The 27,267-nt window shown below is 63.4% G+C and overlaps 1 protein-coding gene and 1 long non-coding RNA gene across 3 annotated transcripts; one reads left to right on the forward strand and one right to left on the reverse strand.

The window, feature by feature from the left end:
- Window positions 9,558–12,495, forward strand: LOC110259218. The gene is made up of 2 exons (XM_021082609.1): window positions 9,558–10,007; window positions 10,038–12,495. Exons 1-2 carry the CDS (start codon window positions 9,583–9,585, stop codon window positions 10,543–10,545), a joined length of 933 nt encoding a protein of 310 aa, XP_020938268.1. The 5' UTR covers window positions 9,558–9,582; the 3' UTR covers window positions 10,546–12,495.
- LOC110259219 lies at window positions 10,130–26,589 on the reverse strand. 2 transcript variants are annotated; one of them, XR_002341386.1, is made up of 6 exons: window positions 26,298–26,589; window positions 13,187–13,992; window positions 12,942–13,006; window positions 12,491–12,706; window positions 12,132–12,187; window positions 10,130–10,259 (listed from the first exon to the last, which is right to left on the reverse strand). It is a non-coding gene; the product is annotated as an uncharacterized LOC110259219 (long non-coding RNA). The 2 variants fall into 2 exon arrangements; XR_002341385.1 differs by having other exon boundaries at window positions 12,942–13,009.

A 27,267-nucleotide genomic window follows, 5' to 3' on the forward strand; every position in this document is an offset into this window, starting at 1 on the left:
GGGCCTGGTCTCAGGGGAGGAGAGGAGGCAGGTCTCACCTGAAAGGATCTGCCTTCTCCTCAGGCCTCTGGGATGCCTGGGCAGAGAAACCAGAAGGAAAGGCCCAACTTGCTGGCTGGTGGGGATGGGGCCGGGGGTCGCTCCCGGCACACCCCCCCCAAACCCCACCTTAGTGGCCAAAGTGGGTGTCATGATGGCCACTGACCTCACGGGGGCGCAGGAGACAACAAAATTTCAGCCACTCTTGGGGGAAGGACACTTGTGGCCTGAGTCTTAGGGGCTGAGTTTCGGGGGGGACCCCCAGCTCTCCCCCCAGTATGAGACACCCTGCCCACTCCTCCCAGCTGCTCCCCAAACCCAGTGCTTCTGGACGGGCATCTCCCCGCTGCCCCTGCAGCCGCTGGCCTCTGACCATGTCCCCTCCCCACCTCCCCTCTGCAGGGCCAGGCCTCCAGGGAGCAGAGCCGAGGCCCCACCCTAGACTGAGCTGGGGACCGAGACCCCAAGTCGCCACCCGGTCTCTGCGTTAGAGAGGGGGTTCCGGGGGGCACCCTGGGGCGGCACTGGGGGGCGGGAAGGAGAGCCCTGGGCCGTTCTGGGAAAGGTCTGGGAGGGAGGGAGGGGGTGTGGCTGAACCCCGGAGCCTGGGAGAGGCAGAGAGGGTGAGGCTGGGAGGGGAGGGCCCCAAAGCCGGTTGGAGGCCCCGGGTGGGGACCCATGGAAGGTTGCTGAGCAAGGGCAGTGCGGCCAGAGGCTGGATGGGGAAGCTGAGGGGGTCAGCTCTCTGGGGGTGAGTCCGAGGCACGCTCCCCAGGTGCTGGGGGGCTCGCGTCTCCCGGCCTGTCGGGGGCGTGGGGGCAGCTCAGCCCGTCCCTGGGCTTGTCAGATGGCTGACCTCTGGGATCCTTCCTGAAGGACAACTCCAGCTCCCTAAGCAGGTGTCCTTCCGCTGCTGGCCGGGATCGGACCTGGGGGCGGCCTCCCCTGGGGGCCGCCCAGCCTTCCTGGGTGGGGAGCAGGGGTGGGTAGGCCCCATCCCTCCATCCCCCTTCCCGCCTCGATGCCGGGATTCGTGTCCAGCCAGGGGCAGGGGGAGACGTGCTGGGCTCAGCTGCTGGCGCCCCAAACATTCTGGGGCAGGACTTGTGCAGAAAAGCCCCGTCCTCATTCGAGAGCGGGGGAGCCAGTGCCTCTCCTGCAGGCAGAGCCACAGAAGCTTGTCAGGCAAGGGCCAGGACAAGGCCAGAGGCAGGGACGGGGAGGCCAGCCGGGGGAGCTTCAGGGACCTGGCCGGCCAGAGCTGGCCTGAGGGTCTGCGGCCCCCTGCCCACCTCAACCTCCAGCTGAGTGGAATCTACCTCCACACGCACACTGGCCTGGCCCCCGCTCAGTAAGCCGAGCTCCGCCAGCATGGGAGGCAGGAAACAGGCCGGGAGGGCTCCAGGGGCTTAGCTGGGCCAGGCCCTGGCTCAGATCTCAGGACCCTGGCCGTTCCCGAGGCCAGGGAGTGCTCCTTCTCCGCCGGACCCGGTTCCCCCACCGGACCAGCTCTGGCGCTGGCTGTGGTCTGGGTGCTGTGTGGAGCTGGGGAGCCCCTCAGGGGAGCGCCCCTGCGGTGGGAGGGGCGCATGGAGGTGGCGGGAGAAGGGCCTGCCCCCACCCCTGCATGCCCTGCGCCTGTCACTGTCACTCTACTTGAGAGCAGGTGGCTCAGGGCGGGTCCCAGGCTGCACAGGCAGCAGAGATGCTCTCGGGGTCCCAGCCCGTTTCCTGCAGGAAGGGGGGCCCGGTGGTCCCAGGGCAGGGCCCAGACCTGGGGAGGCGGGCACGTGGGGGTGGGCGGGGACCTGATGGGTGGGGGCGAGCAGGCTAGGCAGGCTGTCCTCTGGCCGTGAGGCTGGACGAGGGGCCTTTTCGTGGAAAAGAATCGAAAGCAGCCTTATCGCATTTGTTTTTCCCCAACCTTTGCTTCCTGGCTCTTGTGCAATATGCCCCCTCCCCTGGCCTTCACCTCTGCCTGGGGTGACAGCTCACAGGTGCCCCGGGCACCGCCCGCCTCTGGCAGCTCGAGGGGTGCTCTGGGACCCTGGGGGCTGTGGGGGAGGGAGGCTGCGGGCCACCTGCCCCGTCAATCAGCAGCTTCCCCGCCACAGGCCGGAGGCAGGGCCTGGCGGGGTTTCTTTGCAGGCTCAGCTGTGGGCGGGCGGGTGCGTGTTGGCGGGCCGGGCAGGGAGGCGCGCCCTGAGCTCGGAGCCAGGTGGAGGCGCGCAGGTCTGGGTGTGTTTGGGGCGGTTTCAGGAGGGGCTGCTAAGGGTCTTCTCCACTCTGCCTCCTCCTCGACAGGACCTGGCTTGTGAACAGGCCCAGAGGCTTTGGGAGCCAGATATGGAGAGGGCGGGGTCGGGGACGGGGTGCGGTGGGGAGGGCGCTTCGGGAGAGGTGAGGCCCCGGAGGGGAAGAGGCCCCGGGCGGGTGGAGGCCAGGCGGGAAGGCTGACGGGAGGGGGCCGAATGTGCCGCAGTGGCTGCCACCAGGAGGGTCTGTGTGTGCACATCCCCTGCTGTGGGCTGGCTGGTAGGTCACGCCATCGCCTGGACCCTGGGCGAGCAGAGCCCTGGGTTGGCCATGGCTTTAAGGTTGTAGATGCTGAGATGGGAGAGCGAGGAGCCGGGTGGGGGCTGGGAGCCTGGGCCTGGGGCGGGGGCTTCCTCCTTGCTCCCCGTGGCCCTAAGCCCTCCCAGCCTGAGTCTCATGTCGTCACCAGGGCACAGAGGTCACCCGCCCTCACGTCCCCACACCTCTGGAGGTTAGACCCCACTCACCTCGGCCTCCCACCCGTCTTCCTCCCGAGTCCAGGTGGCTCTCGCACGTCCACCTCCTCTGCTGGCTGTACGTCACCCAGCAAACTGCCCTCGAGGCGCCCCAGGGCCGGGCTCCGGATGCGGGGTCACCGCCTCTGCGGACCCTATGCGCCACCCGGCGGGCCTACTCCTTTCTCCACCCCTCAGGGTCCACGCTCCACACTCCAACCCCCACGATTAATGCCCCGCACTCCCCTCCCTGCCCCAGGGCCCGTCCTCCGCCTCCGTTGCCCGTACTCCAGGGTTAATAGTCTATACTCCATTGCCCCGCTGCGCGCTGTGACGAGTGCTCCGTAATCCACGGTAAACACTCCATCCGCACGTGCCACGCTGCAGGATTATTACTCCATTCCTCCTATCGCAGCATTCATGCTCCACATTCATGCTCCTGGGTGAATACTCGGCACTCCATGCTCCATCCTTTAGTGTCCATTCTCCACCCTCCGGCCGATACTCCATCCTCCCCTTCGGATACCCCGTCCCCGTTGTCCGCACGCCGCTCTCCGTATTTCACCCGGCCCCCCATTCTCGGTGACGAATACTCCATTCCTTAGCGCCATGCTCCACAATTAGTACTCCCGTCTCCATACTCCAGGGTTAACACTGGATACTCCGTGCCTCATTCTCTGGCTCCTTACTCCGTGATTAGCACCCCATGCAAGGACGCGCTGAGGAGGTTCTGCCCACAAACCAGAAAGAGGACCCTGACCAGGCACCCAAGAGGCCGGCACGCGGGTCTCGGACGTCCAGCCTCAGGTTCTGGGAGTACAGGTCTCCCTGTGCCCAGCTGCCAGCTGGGCGAGGTTCTGCGGCAGCAGCCCCAGACTGCGCCTCACCCCTCATCTCCCGTCGGCGCAGCCTGAGCCCCAGAGAGCGCCCTGCTGAGGCTGGGGCTGCCCACCCTGGCCGGTCGCGGCCGCCCTTGGCTGGACGTGTAGACGGACTCACACACGCCCACCTGCGTCCTGCGTGCGTCCCCCCCAGGGCCGTGCGGGGCGGCCACAGCCCTGCCTCCTCCCACTGAGCAGGGCTGCTTCCCACCACCGCGGGTCCCAGCGCAGGAGGAGCCCGAGGGCCCAGGTGGCAGCGGGAGTTCAGGGACCCTCCAGGCTCCAGGCCAGAGTGCCTCCTTCGAGCGTCCGGACACCAGAGACAGGAGTAGGGGGCAGGGGACACCAGCCCCGGACGGGTCTGGAGTGATGGGGAGTGGGCTGTAGGCCCCTGCTTCCACCCCTCCGCTCTGGGAACTCACATTTTCCCGCTGGGGGCGCATAAAGGTCTCATATATTCGCCAAGGATCCCCTCCAGCTGGGCCCGGCAGGGCACCGTGCCCCTCAGGGGACACCACGGGGGGCCACAGTGGCCTCTCCTGCTCCAGGCTCTGCTCCCGCCTGGGGCCCCCTGGGCCGCCCGCCCATGGCCAGGGCAAACTCCCAGTGCGGCTGCCCGTCTGGGCAAAGAGGCCGCCAGGCCCCGCGTGGTCTTAGCAGGGAGGCGGATGCCATTAACTAACCATTTCTTCCGCAGGAGTCCGAATCTGCTCTGACCACAGGCCCTAAAAATCGCTCCGTGCGTCCAGAGGATCCCCGAACAGCGGGGCTGCCTCCTGCTCCTCCTGCCGGGCCGGCACTCGGCAGGCACGTGCCCTCGTCGTCCCCAGTCTGTCAACCGTCCCGTCGTTACGATCCCCAGAGTCCCACGCGCGGGCAGCTCTTTCCACACCCCGCACGGCCCCGGAGCTGCCTGGGCACCCAGATCGCCCCTGACGCCTTTGCTCCTAATTCTGCTGAAATACACATAACGTCTCCTTGAACGTTTGTCCATTTTCACGGGGACAATTCTGTGGCCGTAGGTACACTCCCCTTGGGGCGCAGCCATCGCACCATCCGCTTCCAGGAGGTCCCGTCGTCCCAGATGGACACTGTCCCCACTGATCCCTAATTCCCTGTCCCCCCCAGCCCTGCCCTTCCTGTCTCTGTGGCCCTGGCGCCTCCAGGGAGCCCCTGTGCGTGGGATCACAAAACGTGTGTCCCTTTGCGTCCGGTGTGTGTCTCTGAGCATCCGGAGCTTGGGGTGCTTCCACGCTGCGCCTGTGTCAGGACGTCCTTCCCTTTTGCGGCTGCGCGATGCTCCCCGTGGGGCTGCCCCACACTGCGCGTGTTCGCTCATCCATCCACTAAGGCTGAGTTACTTTTGGCGGTTGTGAATACTGCTGTGTGAACACGGGCGTGCAAATACCTGCTGGAGGCCATGCTCTTAGGCCTCTCGGGGGGCACACCCAGAGCGGATATGCTCAATAAGGTAATTCTGTGTTTAGCTTTTTGGGGAACCATCAGGCTGGTCTCCAGAGTGACGGAGCATGCGTCGCATTCACAGGAATGGTGCTCGAGGCTTTGAGGTCTCCACCACTCGCTTCCTATTTTCTGTGCGTCGCAGCCGTCGGAACGGCTGGGTGGTGCCTCCGTGTGGCTTCAATGTGCTTTTTCTTTTCCTGGCTATGAGGTTGAGCGTTTTTTATGTACTTGCTGGCCATTCGCAGGGTTTTTGGGGTTTCTTTTCTTTTTTGCCTTTGGGGACGGCGCCCAGAGCGTATAGAAGTTCCCTGGCTGGGGACTGAATCAGAGCTGCAGCTGCCAGCCTAGCCCACAGCCGCAGCAACGCAGGATCCAGGCCACATCAGCCACCTACCCCACAGCTCACGGCAACGCTGTTTTTAAATTGAGGCTGGGGGACGTATAACGCTGTCAGCTCCAGGGTAAAACATAATGATTCTATGTCTGTATGTGTTGCAAAGTGATCACGACAGCAGGTCGGGTTAACTTTCATTTCCACACGTCGCTACGCATTTGTTTCTCCAACAGGGACTCTTAGCAACTCGCGAATACACATCACGGTGTGTTCTCAACCCGAGTCCCCACACGCGCTACCGGAGGTCCCCGGGACTTTACCATTTTATGGCTGCACGTTTGTGTGTTTTGCCCCCTCTCCTCATTTTTCCCACCCTCGACCCCACCTCTGGCAACCACCAGTCTCTTCTTGTGTCTGTGAGTTCTGTGTGTTTTGGCTTTTGTTGTTTGTTTGGTTGTTTTTTTTTTTTTTTTTTTTTTCGCCTTTTCTAGGGCCGCTTCCACGGCATATGGAGGTTCCCAGGCAAGGGGTCCAGTCAGAGCTGCAGCTGCCAGCCTATGCCAGAGCCACAGCAACACAGGATCCAAGCTGCGTCTGCGACCTGCACCACAGCTCAGGGCAACACCAGATCCTTAACCCACTGACCGAGGCCAGGGATCAAACCTGCAACCTCATGCTTCCTAGTCGGTTCGGTAACCACTGCGCCACAACGGGAACTCCTTTGCTTTTGTTTTTAGGATTTCACATACACGTGATAACGTGCCGTATTTATCTTTCTCATCTGAATTATTTCACTTAGCCTAAGCCCTTCAGGGTCCATCCATGGTGCTGGGAGTGGCAGGATTTGCTTCTTTTTTTTTTTTTTTGTGGCTGAAAATCAGTCCAGGATTATCTTCTTTTTCTGTTCATCTGTGGAGGACACAGGCTGCGTCCGTGTGACGCTCTGCCGGGAATACGGGGGCCGATCGCTTTCTGAGCCAGTGTTCTCATTTTCTTGGGAGAAGTACCCGGAGTGGAACGGCTGGGTCGTCCTGCAGTTCTGTGCTGCATTTTTTGAAGACGCTCGGAGCGCTTTCCACAGTGGCTGCACCGACTGACATTCCCACCGAAGTGCACGGATTTCCCCATCCTTTTTCCACGTTTTCCCCGCACTTGCTATTTTTGCCCTGTGGATGTCGGCCTCTCCGTCAGGTGTGAGGGGAGTCTCCGTGCGGCCCAGGCGAGGAGCAACCGTGAGCGTCGTTTCACGTTCCTGTTGGGCCACCTGCGTGGCTTCTCCGGAAAAAGGGCTGTTCAGGCTTCTTGCCCATTTCTCAGTCTGATTGTTTGGGGGGTTTGCTGTTGAGTTGTGTGAGTTCCGCACGTATGGGGGGCATCAACCCTTTATCAGCTATGCGATTGGCAAGTCCGTTCTCCCATGTTCCGCCGGCCACCTTGGCACGTGTGGGCGGTCTCCTTGGCTCTCCTTGGTGCAGAAGGCTTCGGTCTGATGTGGTCCCATTTGTTTATCTTCTTTTCTTTCCTCACCGTTGGTTTTGATGTCAGATGCAAAAATCCATTGCCAGGGTCTGTGCCGAGGAGCTGCCGCCCCTGTGTTCTTCCAGATGTCGTGTGGTTTCAGGCCGTGCCTTCGAGCCTGTAATCCATTTGGAGGGTCTTCGGTGCCTGGTGTGAGACCGGGGTCGATGTCACTCCTCGGCATGTGGGGGGCTCTTTGCTTCTCTTTTTAATGAAGTATAGGTGATTTGCAGCGTTGTGCCAATTTCTGCCGTACAGCAAAGTGACCCGGTTGTGTGTACGTATATGCACACATTCTTTCTTATGTTACCTTCCATCACGGCCTCCCGAGAGACTGGACACAGCTCCCGGTGCTGTGCAGCAGGCACCTCATTGCGTATCCATATTCTCAGTGAAATAGTTTGCACCTACTAACCCCAAACTCCCCCTCCATCCCACTCCCTCCCGCATCCCCCTCGGCAACCCCAAATCTGCTGCGTCTGTAGGTCTGTCTCTCTCTTGAGGTCGGTTCACGGGGGCCGTGTTTTACATTCTGCATCTAAGGGATGTCACGTGGCGTGTCTTTCCCTTTCTGACGTGGGTCACTGAGTGTGAGACCTGCTAGTTGCATCCGTTTTGCTGCATGTTCGGTTTTGCGACAGCATCATTCAAAGGGCAGGTGTTTTAAATGCCGATAAAGGCCACCAGTTCTTCTGTAGATTGTAATTTTGCTGTCATGGGTAAGAAATCTTTGCCCAAGACCCCAAAGGTTTTCCTTACGTTTTCTTCTGGAAATTTTATAGCTTTAGAGTTTACGTTTATGTCTATGAGCCCCTCGAGTTAAATTTTGCATACGGCACGAGGGAGGGCTTGTGGTTCATTTGAAGAAGGCACCCAGCAGGTCCAGCACCCATTTGTTGAAAAGCCGTGCACCGAAGTCAGAAAGAAATGGTGCGTAATATAATCTATACCTCACTAAAAAATTAAAGAGTTCTGAACCTTCAAAAATTAAAATTAAAGGAGTTCCCACTGTGGCTCAGTGGTAACAAACCCAACTAGTATCCATGAGCACGTGGGTTCAGTCCCTGGCCTTGCTCAGTGGGTTAAGGATCCAATATTGCCGGGAGCTGTGGTGTAGGCTGCAGACATGGCTCAGATCCTGTGTCGCTGTGGCTGTGGGGTAGGCTTGTAGCTGCAGCTCCGATTCGACTCCTGGCTGGGGAGCCTCCACATGCCCCAGGAGTGGCCCTGAAAAGGAAAAAATAAATAAACAACGAGATGGTACGTGTGGGTGTGGACTTATTCCTGGGCCCGCTCGGTTGCACCAGTCTCTGTCCACCCCTCTCCTGGTGCCACTGTCCGAGGAATCTCCTGTCGCCGTATGCCAATCCATCGGCTGCTTCTCCCTTTCCAGAGACGTCTGCTTTTTCTAGACCCTTTGCTTCGCTGTAGGAACCTCAAGACCCAGCTGGGCTGTCTCTGCAGCGAGGGCGGCTGCCAGTGGGTCTGGGCTGCACTGAACCTAGAGAGGCGTTTCAGAGGAATTGGCGTCGTGACGTCACTGAATCCTCGGACCCGGGAAAACGGCGGAGCCCTCCATCTATTCGAACCTCTCATGCCTCTCAGCGCCACTTTGCCATTTTCCGTGAGAAGGCCTTTCATCTGGGGTCAGATTTACCCTTGAGCCTTCGGTATTTTTTGGGTGCCGTTGTGAACGGTTTGTACTTCAGCTTCTGCCTGTGGGTCACCTGTATTTATCCTTTTCAAGCTTATGACACCCGTAGGCCTAAGTTGTTAGCGACACTCGCTTCTTCTCGTCTCTTGGTGTCTGAGAGGCTGTTGCCGCCTCTCTGGTTTCTGATGTTTGGGGCACGTTTCTCTCTCTGCCTCTGTCTCTGTCTGTCTCTCTTCCTCTGTCTCTGTCTGCCTGTCTCTCCACCCCTGTCTGCCTGTCTCTCCGCCTCTGTCTCTGTCTGTCTGTCTCTCCACCCCTGTCTGTCTCTCTCTCTGCCTCTGTCTCTGTCTGTCTCTCTCTCTGCCTCTGTCTCTGTCTGCCTGTCTCTCCACCTCTGTCTCTGTCTGTCTCTCCGCCTGTCTCGTCTGTCTGTCTCTCCGCCTCTGTCTCTGTCTGTCTGTCTCTCTCTCTGCCTCTGTCTCTGTCTATCTGTCTCTCCACCTCTGTCTCTCTGCCTCTCTGCCTCGTCTCTCTCTCCCTCCTCTTTTGTCTAAGGTCCTGCACGGTCCGGGCTGGGCCACACTGTGATTTAATGCTTTTGCTCTAGGCTGGAAGCCAGGGAAGGACACAGGCCCTAACCGAGAGGGTGGCCACTCCCGTAGGCTCAGAGCGTTCTGCAGAGGCCGGAATTCAAGGTCCTGGGGTCACCCACCCAGTCATCAGGTTCGAGGTTTTCCCAGCAGAGCCGTGACTTTGGTCTCGCAGCCTGAGGGTCACACGGGGGCTCCTGTCTGTGGGCCTGCGATAGAGGCTTGTCTGCAGCCGCAGGGACCTGCCCTCGCACAGGTTCTCAGCCCCGCGCTTGTCGCCCTCGTGGCCCTGCTCGCGCCGTCCGGTAGCTCAGTCACAACCGCGAGTGCCATGATCCTCATGCCATCGCCACCGCCCCCCACCCCGACGTTTCAAACACCAGAACCACCCCTCGGGCGGCAGAGAGAGGACCGGAAGGAGAGACAGCCTGGTCCCAAGGCCTCGCCCGGTCCTGTGTCTCCGAGCGACATTTCTTTCTGTTTCCCTCCTCCGCGGTCCAAGTTTCACCCATCAGAGGCGCATTGTTTTCATCATCTGAAAAAAAAATCTCTGTCTCTTAATAAAACACAAGAAAAAGTAGCCTTCGAAAGAAAGCACATGAATGATATGTGCTGGCGACAGTGCTGGCGGCCTCTGAGCCGTGGTGGGAGGTGGGAGCCAGCGGAGCCCCTGACCGATCACGTGACCCACGTCTCTCCTGCACAGCTGGCTGCACCTGCACGCGGTGACACAGGGACCCAGCCTCCTGCCAGCAGGTCACCAGGGACCCAGCCTCCTGCCAGCAGGTCACCCCACCCCGTCCGTCTCCTGTGGAAGGGGCAGCGTTGCCTTCTGAGGGTGGGCTGCTCTGAGGGGCGTCCTTCGGCCGTGAGCGGGTCACAGGCAGGACTGGAGACGGGTCGGGAGGACCGGCCTGGTGGAGACCCGGGGCTTCGAGGGCGGCCACGTCCAGCAGCGAGGACAGGAGAGTCGACGTCCACATGCGGAAGGCAGGACGTGTTTGGGGCCTGGGGAGCCAGGGAGAGGGCGGCGGTGAGAAATGGAGCAGGAAGACGCCGGCACCAGCTTGGCCCCCGGGTCCGTGGAGACCCGAGACAGGGCGCTTGGAAGAGAGTTCCAGAAAGAAGAGGACGGGGACGGGGCAGCTGGGCAGGGGCACAGTGTGGGCACGGTGTGGGCACAGGTGGACAGGGGGCAGCAATTTCTGGCTCAACTCCACACAGAAGGACTGGCGAAGACCCGGCCACCAGCCTGCCCGCCCCCCGCCCCCTGGCCCTGCCTCGGGGAGGATGAGATGGCATTTCAACCACAGCCTGAAATGCTCTGTGGCTTTGTGTTGCCCTGGATGTGAGTGTCCTCAGCCTGGGTGAGCTGGCAGGGCCCCGTGTGGGCAGGAACGTGGGGGCCCCACCGAGGTGGAGGAGGCCTGGAGCAGGGGCGGCTGAGTGGACCCCGGCTGGAGGGCTGGCGTCCCTGGAGAAGAAGAGGTTGGGGCTGAAGGAGGTGCTGGCCGCGGGCTGAGCGCAGCCAGCGGGGTGCGCCTGGCCTGGAGGGTGACGCCCAGCTCCGCGCTGTGCCAGAGCTGATGGTGTGAACTGGTGGAGATGGGCAGCCGGCGGGGCTGCAGGCAGAATTCACCTCCTAGGTGGTGCCTTGAGCCCCCGAGAAAAGCCATCAGCTGGCGCTGGAACAGAAGGCCCTGGGCTCAGAGTAGGCCTGTGACCCCCACCAGGCCCCCACTGTTTGATGCAGGGGTCTTGGGTGTGGAGTTTCAGGGAAGAGTCTACAAGGAGGGAAGACGGCCTGGGACGAAGCCCTGTGTCACCCCCACTGTTCGAAAGATGGAGGGGCGCAGGGGGGACCCTGAGGGGCCACTCTTTTGGGTGCAGCCAAATGACCTGCAACATCTCACCAGGTCCAAGGGCGCAGGGAGCATGGGTTCGGAGCAGAGCCGTCTGCACCAGCTGCAAGCTCTGAGGGGCACCTGGGGAGGGAGCCCAGGGCCCAGTGGATGCTGCGTGGGCTGGAAGGACCCCCCCCCAGTTCTAGAAGCATCCTGGGGCAGAGCCAGAAGAGGACCGTCGTGGACTGTGGCAGGGGGTTTGCTGGGGCTGCCAGGAGGCGGCAGGTGGTGCCAGGTCAGAGAGGGGCCTGGACAGAGCCTTGGAGAGGGCGAGGAGTGAGGCCTTGAGTTGAGCCGTGTATCCTGGGCGCAGGCAAGATGGCAGGTGGGAAGGGGCTTCCAACCTGAGGAGACGAGCGCGAGGACCCGGCGGGAGGGAGGAGGGCGTGAAGGGCAACGCTGGGTCTGGCCAGGCTGAGCGGGTGGGCTGCCTGGCTCCAGGGTCCAGGACACTTGGGGCGAATGCGCAGGCATCTGTAGCTCGGGGGTGGGGTGGGGGCTGGCCCGAGAGGAGGTGGCTGGAGGGTGGATCCCTTCAGGAGGCAGGCACACCGAGGTGCCCAGAGGTGCCCAAGGGACTGGGCCAGGGAGGCTGTGCCAGCCTGTGCCCAGCCTCACACCCACACACCTGCACCTCGCCCGGGCCGCCCCGGCCGTCCTGTACCGCCTCTTACTCTCTCACATCTCCTGCGGGAGCCCGGGCAGGGGGTCAGCAGGGGTCACTCTGTCCACCGACAGGTGGGGAGACGGGCTGGGGGAGGGGGCTTTCTCAGGGCTCGGGGGAATCTGATTTGTCTGCGGAGCTGGACGTTCAGAGCCCACCCCTGCCGGAGACCAGCCGGACCCCAGAGAGGCTCGTGTGCCAGTGGTGGGAGCTGCTCAGTGGGCAGAGGGCCTCCTGACCACGGAGCCCGCAGGCCGCAGCCTCGTCCCCCAGGCCCTAAACACTTCCAGGTCCCACGGCTCGTGGCCTCACCTGTCCCTTTGATGGCCTCATTCCTCGGAGCCTCTCCTCTCCTGTGCACGTCTGCCCTGGGGGTGGGGGCAGAGTCGGTGGCCAGGCCCCCGGAGGTCACCGCGTCCCTCCCCTACCTGCAGGCAGGGCCAAGCCAGGGGGCTGGGGCCCAGGCTTTGCTGCCCCGCTCCCCCCATCCCCCAGTGCTTCCTCTGCTGGGTGGGGCTGAGCCATTTGGGGGGGTCAGATGGGGGATGGGGAGACAGAGGCTGGAGGCCATAGGGCAGGTCGAGGAGGTCCCGACAAGAGCCTGGAGCTGGTAAGGACCCCTCCCTCTGTTTCTCGGGTGTGGCTGGGGGCCGGGCTGCCGGGAGCCCCACCCTAAAGCCACGCTGGGCACAGTCCGGGCACCGTGAGTGTGGGCGGGTCCGCGGGTCTGCTCTTGGAACACCAGGATCTCTAAGAGGTACCAGCCGAGGCCAAGTTCACGTGAGCAAGTGAGCAAATGACTGAATGAGAGCGTGAGCGAATGAGTGAGGGGTGAGTCCGTCCACCACGCAGCCTAGGCTCAGCCAACCGCTGTCCCCGCGTCTCCACTGGTGACCAGAACGGAAAGAGTGGGGAAAGAGTGGTTGTCTCCCACAACCCAGTCCCCAACCCCCCTGGACGCCCCACCCCTCCAGGGGTGCCGGGCCTGGCCTGTGGGCCCCAGTCTGGAGGCTCTGGCACCTTCCTCATCCGTTCTCCCAGCACCCCAGGTTCGTGCTGAGCCCTCCTGGCCCACAGGCCTCGGGGACAAAGAGGGCCACCTGGAGGCTCAGGGAGCCTCACCTGCCTCGTGGTCCTGGCGGAGGCGGGTCTGGACATGTGATAGACCGGCCTGGGCTCAGCAGCTCCTGCTGGAAGATGTCAGGGACAGCCTGGGCCACTCTCCCACCAGGAGAACTTATTCCTCGGTGGGGTCCCCCCGGGGAAGGGATGGGATCCAGCGGGGACCCCAGAGCGTCCAGCACACGGACCTGTCCCTCCAGCCCCTGCCCCACACGGATGCTCACAGCTCAGCCTCGAACACGCACCTGTTGGACTTTGCCTCCTGAGGCTGTCTTCTCAGCCGACGCGGGCCTCCGCTGCATGGTCTGGAAGCCCAGTGGGACTCGGTGGTGACAGGGAACAGGGGCTCTTGGAGTGGGGTGCCGGGGGAGCCCCGAGGGAGCTGCTTGGGCCTTTGATGGCTGAGTGGGCTGAAGTCAGGCAGGCTCCCCCAGGGCTCCCTGACCCCCCCACCTCAAAAAATCCAGAGCATCCTTTGCTTTGGGTCTGGTGAGGCTCTCTGAGGTCAGACCCTGCGTGGCTGGGCCAGTGGGGCTGGAGCAGGAAGAAAGCAGGACAGCCCCCGCCCCTGGCCCAGACTCCCCAAACCCAGCAGGAGACACCTGAAACGGGATGGAACCATCCTGAAAAGAGCCACCTCCTCCTCCTTATGCATCAGCTGCCGGGGTCTGGGGGCCCGCCCCAGGCCCCAGATGTCCGGGCTGCTCCCGTCTCACATCCAGGGGTTTCTGGGCCCAGGACTCTGTCCCCCCAAGCATGCAGAGGGTCCAGGCTGGGGTCTTCATGCCTGCCCGTGTGCATGGTGGGGAAGGAAGGGGACAGTCTGGAGACCCCCCGCCCTCCCCATGCGTGGCGCCGGGGGACAAAGCCGGCTGGGGTCTCAGGTTTGGGTTCAGAGCAAACGTTGATCTGACCTGGTTCTGAGATGCTCGGCCCGATGCTGCGTTGTCCGCTCGCATTTTCCTGTTTTCTCTGGGAGGCGCTGCGTGCGCTGTGGCTTCCGGCCAGCCCCACGGAGGGACGCAGGGTGGCTGGCGGGGTCTGGGGGCCCCTGCCCGCACCAGAACGTCTGGCTCAGGTTTTTGTCCTCGTGACCCATCACTAAGGGCCACCCTCTGACCCGGAGCCCTGTCTCCGAGGTGGGAATTGGGGACTGTCCCTGGCGTCATAGGACCTGGTTGGGGGCATCCAGGGCTGTGTCATGCCCCTCCCCAGAAGACTCTGGGGGCTGCGGGAGGGTTTCCCCAGCTTCGGGCCAGCCTGGGGAGGGCGGAAGGCGCTGGAGGCCTTGCCTGTCCCAGGGAGCATGGCTTCGCTGCAGACTGGGGCCCCGCACACCCAGCCACCACTGGCCGTCTGGAAGCACTGTGCCCCTGAGGCCTTGACACAGGCCAGCGGTGTGGTGGAGCTCCTCCGTGGTGGGCACAAGGACCTGGCTGCGCTGTGGGGCCCTCCAGATGTCCCTGTCACAGAGAGACCCCCCCCCGGAGGTGGCCAAGGTCCATAGCAGAGCGTGTGGCCGTATGGTCCCTCGGGGTGGTCTGTGGCCTGGGACGTGCATGTGGCTGGGGCTCAGAGGGTGCTGACCAGTGGAGAGGAGGGCTGACAGGGGCAGCCTTAGGACAGTGGAGGGCCAGGGGTCCCTCTGCCCATGCCGGGGAGAGGCCAGGTGGGGTGTGCGACAAATGGGGCCGAAGAGTGAGGTCACCAGACGGTCGCTGGTGGCCAGCAAGTTCAGAGACAGGAAGCAGAGGGTGGGGCAGGGGCTGGGGGACGGGGAGGGCAGTGAGTATTTAGTGGGGACAGAGGGGCAGTGTGGTGAGAGGAACAATCTCCCAGGCAGACGGCATCTGTGGGCCCTCAGGACTGTGAGCTGACTCAGTGCCACTTGAAACAGGTAAAATGGTAAACTCCCTATTGTGTAGAGCTTACCGCAACCCCAAGAGATGAAATCCACTGTCTTCACCTATTTTTATTTCATTTATTTATTTTCCCTGCTGCACCTGTGCCATGTGGGAGTTGCCGGGCTGGGGGTCAAATCGGAGTCGCAGTGGCTGACCTATGCCACAGCCACAGCCACAGCCACAGCCACGCCAGATCCAAGCTGCGTCTGCGACCTACACAGCAGCCTGCGGCAACCCCGGATCCAAAACCCACTGCGCGAGTCCAGGGATTGAACTCGCATCCCCACAGACCCTATGTTGGGGTCTTAACCAGCTGAGCCACATGGAAACTCCTTAATCTATTTTTAGATGTTCCTAGGGTTTTTGGCCTTGCCTGCACGTGGGGACGCTGCTGGGCCAGGGATCAAACCCGTGCCACAGCTGTGACCCAAGCAGAGCAGTGACAGCACCGGATCCTTAAGCACGAGGCCAGCAGGGAGCCCCTGTGTTTAGATTTTGGTGAGGATACTGCGTGGGATTCAGGATATTCACTTTGGGGCTGTTGGAATTGCCCGTCGCTGTTTAAGCAAAGAGAAATCCCTTCACTCTGTGTAACTGTGGGGAAATCCTTTAGTCTCTTGAAACCATTGCGTGTGTTTAAGAGTGGTAACTCTGCCACCATAAATGCCCAGACCAGCGCCTTCCTGAGATCCGCTTTTGTTGCAAATATCTGGTTTGAATGCTTTGATCGCCCGCACCAGACCAGGGTGGGCGGACGCCGCCGGGGACCCGACGTGACCATCGTGCTTCTGTATCCGCCCTTTCTCCGGCACGCGTCCCCTGGTTGCCTCTGGCTGCTTTTAGTGGAGGAACTGAAGCCTCGCCACCCAGACCCCGAGACCGCAGGACCCACAATGCTTCAAACACCTGCCCTCTGACTTTTACAGGTCAAGTTCGCCAACGCCGAATTTGCACCGATTGGCTACAGAGAGCACGGTGGCGCCAAGCCTCCACTTGGAGTTTTATAAGGTCTCCCTCCAGCTCGCAATGAAAATGAGCTGTGATAAGGCAAAGACAAAATTAGTATGAAATCCAGATGCTTCATCTACAATACAATGACCGCGGGATTTGGGTCTGAGCGACTGAAATCAAGGTGGGCTTCCGGAGGGAGGCTGTTAGAGGAAAGGCATTCACGGAGGCTCAGGTCCGAGAGGCTTCCACACCCCTAAGAGGGCTGAGACGGCAAGTAGGGACCAAGCCCCGCAGTCGGGAGAGCTGGGCAGGAAGGAAGTCTGAGGTCACCCCCACCTGGGGAGGAACTGCCTAGAGAAGCGGGGGCGGGAAGCAGGGGATGCCCAGTCCCAAGACAGGGACAGGGCGGAAAGGGCTCTCTGCAGGCCCTCAATGCTGCCACAGTGTCCTCGTAAGAGGGAGGCAGAGAGAATTGACACCGGGGAGACCACGGGACCACGGAGGTGGAGACCGGGCTGCCCGCGCGTGCCAGTTGCTCCCGAAGCCGGCCCCTCCCCCAGAGCCTTTGGGAAGAGGCGCCAACCTGCAGTTCTGCTACTCGGGGACAGGGACAGGGACAGCCCCCTGGAGCCGCCTCTTAGGGGCAGCATCCCCAGAACCTTCCTTAACAGACTATCTGGAGAGAGATGGGTCTGGGCTGCAGCTCCTGGAACTGTTTTGCCACCCGGCGAGCACCAGTGGGTGCCAGCCTGGGCTGCCCAGCCTCAGGGCCGGGGAGGGCTGAGGGCACTGGGGCCCGGCTCTGGGACTCCCCTGCCTCCTGCCCGTGCAGGACAGCCACCTCCCAGCATCTGCTTCCTGCCACCCACATCCCCAGGACCGTCAGCCCAGGCATGCCCCTGGCGTCGGCCACTCACACCACAGGCCAGGAACCCAAGGGGGCAACACAGAAGGGCAGTTGCCATCTGCAGATGGAATGGACAAACTGGGGTCCGTGATGATGGCAGGCTCTGGGCGCCCGGGCTGGCAGGGGAGCCAGGACTGTGCGGCCATCACAGGAAGGGCATGACGGGGTGAAAGCAAGAGTGGAAACCTCTGCCACCCGCCTGGGCGCACATACCGGCCACCCTGCAGCCCCACCCCCATTTGTTTGCTGGATCCTCCACACCTGTGGAGCCGCTGCCTCGCTGATGCCCTCTGCCCAGCTGATGGTCAGGTGCCCAGACTTGGGGCTCAGTCCAAACAGGGGCCCACAGGTGCTGCACCTGGGCGAGGGAGCCTGTGCGCAGGGCCTCAGGTGTCCCAGGCTCGCTGGGACCGAAGCGCGCTGGGTCCTGGACTCCGGGCTTCCCTAGGGGCTGCTCGGGGCCACCTGGAAATGAAGCCCCACCTGGCTCATAGGGTCCACGTGAGGGCCCTGAGGCCACCAAGCCACCAAACAACTCAGTAAGGGAGGGGAGCTTGGGGCTGCTAAGCTCCAAGCGGGAAGCGGCCGCACTCAGCACTGCCTCTCTGCCAGCCAGCCGCCCAGCTTGCTGACGTCCCAGCCAGGCCAGGGACCCTGTCCCACAGATGCTGGGCCCTTCCAGCCTCTGCCCCCTGGAGGCGCTGGGCACTGTGTGGGCACACAGCCCGCACCGCCTGTAAGGAAGGGGAAGGCTCCATCCTCAAAAAAGCCGTGGGCAGGTGGCCATGAGGGTCCTCCGGGCAGGTCCTCCTGGACCCCTTGCTCCCTCGGCTCGCCCAGGAGCCGCCAGGTCTGCCCTGGATTAACTCGCCCCCGCATGTCATTTCCAAACTGCCTTCGACCTCGGCAGCCCACGCGGCCTGGTGAAGCTGCCAGCTCCCCTCCCTGGGCCTGCTCCTCTCACCGCCTCCGTGGGCGCATCCATCTGGTCACGTGGCCTCTGACGTTTGGACCCCGCTGTCCCCCCCGCGCTGACACAGAGACACTCAGCCAGCCTGTGTGCGCGCGTGGGTGCCTGTGTGCGCGCGTGGGTGCCTGTGTGCGTGCGTACATGTGCACACCAGGGGCCTGGCTCTCTAGGCCCAGAGGGCCAGGCTGGGGCCCTTGGGGCTTCTCTGCCAGGACCCTGCAGGACCCTGCCAGGACCACAGGCGGGTGGCTGTTGGATGTGGCAGCGGGGCGGGCCAGCTGGGGGTAGCCAGCGCCTTCCAGGAGCCTCAGCCCTCGCTCCTCTCCTCTGACCTGGCTTCCCGTCTTCCCACTCCAGGAAGCCCCCCACCCTCCAGCCCCCGCAAGGCCCTCAGGCCATCTCCCCCCCGCCCCGGGCCCAGAGCTGCCGCTGGCCCTGCAGCCTGAAGCCCCTCCTCTGACCTCCTCCTTAGCCTGCGCGCGCCCCCAGCCGGTCCCCAAAGACCTTGGCCAGTGAGAGCACTGAGTCTGGAGTGGCCCTCAGTGGTCCAGGCTCACCCTGCCTCAGGCTCCCAGGGACCTGCTCGTAGACAGACATCGCTCAGGGGAGCTCCTTTTGACTTTTGTCTTTTCTTTCCTTTCTTCTCTTTTCTTCTTTTTTTTTTTTTTTTTTAGGGCTGCTCCCGCAGCATATGGAGGCTCCCAGGCTAGGGGTCGAATCGGAGCTGCAGCCACCGGCCTAGGCCAGAGCCACAGCCACGCGGGATCTGAGCCCTATCTGTGACCCGCACCACAGCTCACGGCAACGCCGGATCCTTAACCAACGCGGCGAGGCCGGGGATGGAACCCGCAACCTCATGGATACCCATTGGGCTCATTACCCCTGAGCCAAGACAGGCGCTCTCTCAGGGGCCTCTTTTGAGAAGAGCAATTGTACCTGTGTGGGGTGTGCTGGGTCACTAAACTGACTGGCGGCCCCGGCAGCGAAGTACGTAAAACCAGGAACTTGTCATGTGTCGATTCTGTCTCAACTTAAAAGAATCTGTAGCAGCTGCCCTTGACCTGCTTTGGGCCCTGGATGCCAGGTCTTGGTGGCACAGCCTGGGTGGGGGCCCTCCGGGGCTGGGGGTCTGGGGAGCGGGCTGCCAGGCTGTAATTACCTGGTTCGCCCCCGCCTGACATGGGGCGTGCCCGCCTTGGCCCCAAACCCCAGGGCAGGGTGTGGCCCCGCCAGGAAGAGAGGGCCTGCCTGTCGTCAGCTCCAGAGCCAGTGCCCAGCGGGCCCCTGGGGCAGGCTGTGCCCCCACAGCCCCTCCAGGGCAGCCTGGCCAGCCCCAAGTCAGGGGGACTCCAGCCAGGGCACCTGCTCAGCCCCACTTTTCAGGGTCCGTGGGTACATCCAGGCTGGAGGGGCGAAGGTCTGGGGGCGCTAGGGGGTGGGCAGCAGTGCTGCAGGGCACCCTTGGGGATGGGGGCTGAGCCTGGAGCAGACCTGACTCCAAACCCCAGTCAGACGCTCACCAGGCCCCACCGGGGGAGCCCCTGCTGCTGGGGTAGGATGGGGGTTAGGGCCAGGAGGGACGAAGCTGCCAGGGGTGTAAGCTGGGCACACTCAGGCCTGGGCCTGCGCTCCTCAGATCCCGGGGCCCCCCAGTCATTCCCGCCTGCTGCAAACGGAAGGAGAAGGCCTTCCAGTAAGACTCCTCCCCAGGCCCTGGCCCTCTCCTGCTGTGACACCAGCATCCTGCCTGGTTCTCAGGGCTCAGGGTGAGGGGACAACCACTGCACGGCCAGGACATCCGTCGGCGAGGTGCCAGGACAGGTGACACTGAGCCCAGGGCTCTGCTGGTCCCTCCTGACTCCCAGGCCTCCTGCCGTGGGGCTGGGGCCTGGCTTCTCTGCCTCCTCTGCGGCCGCCTCCACCTGGGGGTCTTGTTACCATCCCAAGCCCACGACCCCCCGTCTCCAGACTCCAACACCCACTTCCCACTCAGCCGCACTCCAGGGCACCACCCCGGCACCTCCGGGGCCAAACCCCGTCTCCTCTCCCTGCACACTCTCCTGCGGCAGCCCCGGCCCAGTTTCCAGCCAGCCCCTCGCTCAGGCCAGAATCCAGAGCCGAAGGGCTCCTGCGCACGGACCTGTCACTCTCACCTGCCTTCAAGGTGTCCAGCCTCAGACACCACCCTCCTCCCCAGACAGCACCCCGCCCCCACAGTCCATCCCAGGGCGCAGGCAAACGGACCCGGAGCCCGCGGTAAATGGACCCGGTGCCCTGGGTCTCCTGGGCTGTGGGAGGAGCGTTGAGGCCTGGGCCACGCGTGGTCCTGGAGAGCGGCCGGCCGGGCCAGCAGCAGCCTCCCTGCTTTGCTCCCCGGGGTGGGCAGGCAGCCTCCCGGGCAGCTTGGACAGCCCCCTGCACACACACTCTCTTCTTCTTGAGCCCCAGACCTGCCCAGGGCACCCACCCCCCTCCAGGCGGGCGCTCTCTCCTCCTGCCCGCCTCGGCCTTCTCTGGCCCTCGCGTGCACCTTGCTCAGCCTCGCCTCACCCCGCTGCACCTTCTGAGGTCCTCCCCTCCACCCCCCCGAGATCCAGCCCAGCCCTCAGCGCCTGCGGGGAGCTCCCGGGCGGGCCCGGCTCTGCCCTGCCCTTGGACGTATCCTCTGGGCAGATGCCCAGCCTGGGCAAATGCGGAGACCAGTCACCGATGCAGAGAGAGAACTTGGGTGAGTCTGGGGAGGGGGCGGGCGCTGCGGTGTAGTCAGGACCCTTCTCCCAGAACTGTGAGTCTCCCCAGGGAGAAGCTGGATGGGACCCTGCTGGGAGCAGCCCCCACCCCGCCCAGAGGCAGCTTGGGGCCCCACCAGGTGGGGGCCACCAGCCTCCCCACGTGAGCCCACCTGTGGATTGGACTTTGCCAGCTTCCAGGCTGGCACCCTCTGGAGCGGGAGAGGGGGGTGGGGAGTGTTGGGTCACAGTCAGTCCCACCTGCCCCCTCGGAGGCCCCGTTCTCAGCATCTCCCTGGTCCCCTTCCCTAGCGCTGGTCAACAAGGGGCCTCGTGGGAGGGGCCTCGCGACGTGGCTGCTGCATCAGGTCCTGGAGATCAAAGGGCAGCGAGGCAGGCCATGCCACCCAGGAGGAGAAACCTGTCCCTGCGGAGGGCGGCAGGTGGCATGGAGCTGACATTTGAGCTGGGTATGGAAGGTGTGCCGGGAACATGCGGGGAGAGAAGCTGTGGCTCCCGGCAGGGGGTAAAGGCCCAGGATGGCGAGGATCTGGGACAGGTGGCCACCGGGAGCGGGAGGTGCCGAGTGCCCAGAGCACCAGGCCAGGGGGCCTGGACCAGAACCAAGGGTGCTGGGGAGCCACGGAGCGCTCTGGAGGTAGAGTCGTGGCCCTCGCAGCCGGAAGGCAGAGCTTGCCTGGCCACGGCTCAGCCGCTGGCCAGCGCTCACTGTGGTCCCACCCATAGGGCGGGACGTGGCACCTCGTCTTAGGAGCTCCCAGCTGACCACAGCGCTGAGTGTGGCCCTCTTAAAGTGACAGAGCCCCGCGTGCCGGCCCACGGCAGGACACGGGAGATGGGAGTGGGCCCTAGGGCAGGCGTGTGACGCTGAGGGGAGGGGGCACTGCCTGGGCAGAGGGCAGAGACAGGAGTGTGCAGGGCGTGTGCCCAGAGAGGACCTGCCAGACTTGGCCGGGCCCTGGACATCGGAACAGGGGGAGCAGCCCGATGCCGCTGGCCGCAGGCCCGTGGAGGCCTCGTGGCTCCTGGCCCAGACGGCTCCCAGACACGCATCCCGGGGGGCGTCCTGCGGTCCCTCTGAGCCTGGCCTTCGAGCTGCCAGCCCGGACCTGATCTGGGGGGCCCTGAGGGGAGAGGCCAGCCCCGCCCAGGAGGCCTCTGGGCAACCACCTTCTCACCAGGCACTGCTCATCCAGCCAGAGGGAAGCCAGGAGCCATCGCCAGCTAAAAACTCGCCGGGAAACAAAATAGGGGGTCTGAAAGGGAAGTGGAAAAGCTGAAACCCGGGAGGCCCCCAGGCCGCCTGCACAGGCTTCCCTGAGCCTCCGGGAACCGCAGGACTAACTGGCGGCGGTGGGGCCAGTCAAGGGCAATGCCCTGGATGCAGAAGGCAGGGATCGGACCGGCCCCAGTCACAGCCACCGACCCTGCACATGAGGGGCCCACAGGCCCGGCAGCACGGGGTGGGTGTCGCTCGAGGCCCACTGGATCCCTGGGGTCCCTGCAATGGGCAGATGTCCCCAAAGGGGGCGTGTTCCTTAACCGTGACAGATCAGCTCACCCTGGAACTGTGGGACCAACCAGAGCACGGCCCCGAGCAGAGAGTTCTGAGGGCTTGGACCCTTCTCCCCGCCCACCCCCCTCAATCTCCCTGTTCCCTCAGCACCCCAAGCATCCTGCGGGAGCCCCTCAGCCTGCGCCCGGGCCGTCGTGGACCTCCGCCGGCCTCATCCACCTTCCTGCGAGGTCCTGTCTTCCCACTGTCCCCAGGCCCACGCTGCAGCCCCCAGACGCTGCCTCTGCCCCCTCTGATCCGGGGACCAGGGCCCAGCCCTCCAGCTCCCACGCATACCTGCTAGGAGCTTGCAACCTGCGAGAGCTTTGTGGACCCCTGCCGGGTGACCCCTGAAGCTGGCAGCTCTCCTTGGCTCTGCAGCGGCTCTCTACACTACCCCCTCTCCAGCGGCCTCGGGCCCAGACATCACCCACCCGCAAGGGAAGCAGCAAGCATCCACCAGCTGGGCCCTTTTCCCCCAGCCTGTGACCGGCCCCGCGCCCCCTCACACCTCTGCGGTCCAAGACCCCTCTCTGGCTGGGCCCTGGTGCTGCCCTTGCCGTGCACATCTGGGGTCCATACCCCACCAACAGGCCCCACTTTTCTGTCTCCCAGTGTCCCCCTCAGCTGCCCTGATGGGCCCACACCTGGCTTCTCTGCTGCCCCCCTTGACCGCAAAAAGACTGGGGTCCAGGACCCCCTGCCCCATGACTGCCCTGGAAGACCTCAAGCCTCTCCTCTCAATCCTGACCCTTTAGGGCTCTTGCCACAGAGAAGGCGGCGGGGGTTGGGGGAGGGTGTGGGTCCCAGAGCAGCTTGCATACTTCTCCTGACGGGGAGCTCATCCCTCCACAGCGTGATTCTTCCATTCTTAGAAAAGTCTTCCTCCCCTCACTCCCAACTAAGGAGCTTCTCCCAGGCCGCATGGGTCTGGTTACTTGGGGAAGCAGCAGTACCGATTTTGAAATCCTTTTGAAAAATGTTTTTCCTTTTGTTTTGTTTTATTTAGAAATTTCCCAAATTTTTACCAAGTTAAAGACACAACCACAAGACTGTGTCGCCTGGGTGTAGGACCGGCATAAACCCCTCCCCACGGCTCAGCCTCCCCCAAACCGCTGCCCCCCAACTCAGCAGCAAAATATGCCAAACACGTATAAGAAAACAGCAGTCTAAGCAGAGCCGTGCAAGGGACACAGAAACACATGTGCACACGTGCACACGTTAAAAAGCATGTGTACATGAAACTCACATGCAAACATGCACGAGTGCACATTCTCACGTGCACATGTAAACACACACATGCACATGCATTCACTACACACAGGTATAAACAGACACATGCGCACACACGCACATGCCGCCACTGCACACACATGCATTCACTGCACACGTACAAACATACACATGCAAATACACATGCACAAGCATTCACTACACACACGTATAGACACATGCGTGCACACACACATGCACACACACACAGGCACAATGCACACAGCACACTCACGTGCATGCACGTAGAACATATGCATAAGTACACAGACATACCAGCGTGCCTGCACACGCTGCTGTGGGGTAACCTTTTCCCACGTCCAGGCTGCAAAGTAGAAGCAGCTCCGTGTGAGGGTCGGTTAGCTGGGTCCGGCGCCCGCAGTCCCTGCCGGCACTCTTTTGCCAGCTCTCTGCCTCAGTTTCCCCATCACCCCACCCTGCACCTCCCAAGGTAACTGGAGAACCCAGTGGGACATGGTGGCAGGCTTTGCAACCTGGCAGTTACAGCCACGTGATCTGGGGCCCCTGCTCTGTGCCCCACGGAGGGGCAGGCACCCTTGGACTTAGCAATCCTGCCCCGGACAAAGACTTGCTCATTGGACAGAGAGAACCCCTTTTCAGAGGCCACCGTGACTCAAGAGGCCTGGACAGGGTGTCGAGTGCTCCCCACTCCCCACCACAGCCTTCCCCATCCTGCCATGAAGCCCTGTGAGCTTGAGAAGCTGTCTGGTCAGATGCCCTCCGGGGCTGGCAGGTCCCGCCAGCCTCACCCCAGACCTTTCCCAGAGAGGCCCCATTCCTTGGCCGTGGAGACACAGCTTTAAGAAACCGAGCTGGGATTCAAACTCAGGCTTTCCAGCACCCAAAGCCCCTCGGACCCTCAGCCTCTGCCCCGTGCGCCTGAGAACCGGATCTGACCGTTCCTGTCCCGAGGGCAGCCCAGGAGCCCTGCTGCCCCCAGGACAGCGTTCAGCCCAAAGGGAGCAGGACGGGGGCCAGGGTCGGGGTGGCTGGGGGCCGGCGGGGGGTCTCGGAGCCAGAGCTGACACCTCCAGGGTAAGGAGCCACTCTGCTCGGCGAGAGAGGGCTGGGCTGGGGAATTTGCTGGCGTAGGGACAGGAAGGCAAGATCTTGGCCTTCGGAAATGTTTACTACATCAGGAAATTAATTCACTACGCACGGGATCCAGTGACGAAGAGAAAAACACACACACTCGCACTTGGGACAAATTGAGTCCAGGCCCGGTCAGCCTCCGCCTGGCTGCGGGAGGCGGGGAGCCCGGGGCCTGCCGCGGTCACAGGCCCTGAGCTGGAGGGTCAGACGGGAGCGGGGGGGGGGGCGGCCAAGGGCAGGGCACACCCTCCCTGCCCCACCCGGACCCTTCCAGAACTGCCCAGGCCGTCACCATTACACAACTCCAGACTCCGTTTCTTCATGAAGGCCCCACCGAGGGCTGGGGGGTCACTGACCTGACCCCCCGGGAATGTGCCTTAATAGAGCCGAGGGATGGGACTTGATGTGGCTCCTGCCCTGGCGGGCCAGCCTGCTGGAGACCCAGCCCTACCAGGCCAGTGAGGGGTCCCTGGGGTCCCCAGCACCCCACCAGCACTTGGCCGGGGCCAGGCCAGGGCAGAGGCAGGCTGTGCTCATGCCAGGGTCTGGGCAGGCTCTGGGCCGGCTCTGGGCCATGAGCTGGGAGGGGTGCTGACGGAGACAGGCTGTGCAGGCGGCAGGGGGCACCTGAGCCAGGGACAGCACAGTCCGAGGGGAGAATTGCATTGTCTCTCTTGCCCCCAGAGGCTGCCACACACCAGAGCTCAGAGAGCACAGCCCCCGCCTCCCCCACCGTGGTGGCCAGGCCGGCCCCTGGAGGGCCCAGCATTCACGGTTCGCCTGTAGCATGGGACAATCCCGCTCCACCTGGCAGGACGGCTCGGAGCAATCAGGCCAAAAGTCCCCGGCCCGTGTCTTTTCCGCTGTCACCCTGACACATGGCGCCTCCGTGTGCCCGCACCCCTGCACCTGCCTGCACGCTGTTCCAGCCTTCACCAATGCCCTTTCCTGGTGACAGCTCCCACTCAGGCCACCAGTGCTCCTAGGACCACGGTGGCCCTGAAAAGACAGATGGGGAGGGGCCTGCTGTGCAGGTGGGGCCATTGAGGCCCAGGGTGCCAGCTGATTCCTCAGCCTCCTGCCAGCCTGGCCTGGCCCTCCACCCCTTGGATACCCACCATGCTCGCCAAGCCCCCCTCCAGGTCCAAGGCACCCTCCTTGCAAAGAGCTGAGCTGAACACTGCCCTTCCCCGCCGCCAGCTCCCAGGGCTTCTGGAGGGACTTGTGGGCAGCCTGCCAGCCAGGTCTGCACCCCAGAGCCTGGCTTCTACTTTCTTCCCCCCGCAATGCTGCCAGGCCGGCCCCCTCTCACCCTGTCAGGGCGCCCAAGACCTGCCCTTCTGTACAGCGGTGTGTCACACCTGGTCACAGGCCCTTCTCTGCTAAGCCATGAGCCCCCAGGGCAGAGACGGTTCACGCCCCCGATGGGGTGGGCCAGCTCTGTGGTCACTGAGAGGTCAGGGGCCACTGAGGAGCCTGAGGCCTGCTGGGGACCCTCTCCATACTCCACGGCACCCGTGGTTTGCCTGTGGCTGTGGGAGCCGTGGGTGGAGGGTGCATGCGGCTGGGAGGAGCCGCAGGTGGACAGGGAAGGCCACCAGCTGCCAACAGTCCCCCCACCAGCTCACCGCAGTCATGCCCAGCTGGCCATGGAGGAAAGAGCCAGGTGGCCATGGCCTCAGGGCCGGGCAGGGAAAGGCAGGTGTCTGGTCCAGGCCCCATGAGGTCCAGGGATGCTTGGGGGACTCGGGACCCCCGGGGGACCAGGAATGGAGCAGAGGCACCAGCTTTCGCCAGCTGCAACCTCCACCCGCCCTGAGCGCTCCATCTCCCAGCCAGAGGCCGGATGGCACTTGGGGTTTTACGCCCTCCATGGAGTGGCCTCCCTCGGCTGGTGCAGTGGCCAGCCTGCCCCATCTCGGGCCCCCGCTCACCTCAGCATTCAAGACAAGCCTGGCCAGAGCCAGGCGCCCCCGCGGGAGCCCGGCTTCCCCGCAGCATCCTCCGGCGCGGCTCTCCAGGCTGCTGCCTTCCTGCCTCCACCAGGGTGTCCCGGGCTGGCTGGCTCCAGGCACGTGGGGCTGGTTTGCATCTGAGGCTGTGGACCAATCAGCCCGTCAGGGCGACTCCTCGACTGCAGGAGGGCTGCCCGGGCCAGGCCGGCGAGACGGGCCGGGTGGGGCCGGGCTGGCTGACCCGGCGGCACCCACCACAGCCTGCGGCTGCACCCAGCTGTAACCCAGCCAAGCAGAGCCCAGCCGCGAGCCAGCACAAGCGGCAGGGCGCGGCCCGAGGGGCGGAGCTGCCCCCTCTGGCGCCAGGCCGCAGCGCGGCAGCACCCGGTGGACCGTTGGCACGTGCCCCTGCCAGACACCCGTTTCTTCTCCTCAACCCCGTTGTTTCCTGTTCTTCCTGGATCCGCGACCCACTCCGTCCAGCCCTGCTGACAGCCTGCGGCTCCCGCTCGGCCCCGGCAACACAGAAAGTAACCCCCACATCTGGGGGCTTCCTAACCCTGCACCCTGGCCTTGGCCCTGCCTGCCACCTCCACATGCGTGCAGGTGCCCAGATGGTGCCCGGGGCTGGCCTGGGGAGACCCAGGGGACACCCAGGTCCTTGGAGAGTCATTTACAAGTGGAAGAGGAGGCACGAGTTTGGACATTTGCAGGGCCAGGCTGCACGTCCCCGCGGGGCCACAGGCAATCTCCCTTGGGCCCTCGCGGGCCGGCCAAGGGGGTGTCCTCAGATAGCACCCCGAGACCTCCCACAGCCCAGGCTGGCTGCTCTCCACCTGCCCCGCCCGGCCGCCTTCCTGCAGCCGCGCCAGCTCCCCGCCGGCCCTGCCCGTGCTAAGCTCCGTGTCAGGACTCATGACTCGTTCCTCTGCCCCGCCAGGGTCCCCAG

The sequence above is a fragment of the Sus scrofa genome, chromosome 2 (assembly GCF_000003025.6).
Source record: "Sus scrofa isolate TJ Tabasco breed Duroc chromosome 2, Sscrofa11.1, whole genome shotgun sequence".
NCBI lineage: Eukaryota > Metazoa > Chordata > Mammalia > Artiodactyla > Suidae > Sus > Sus scrofa.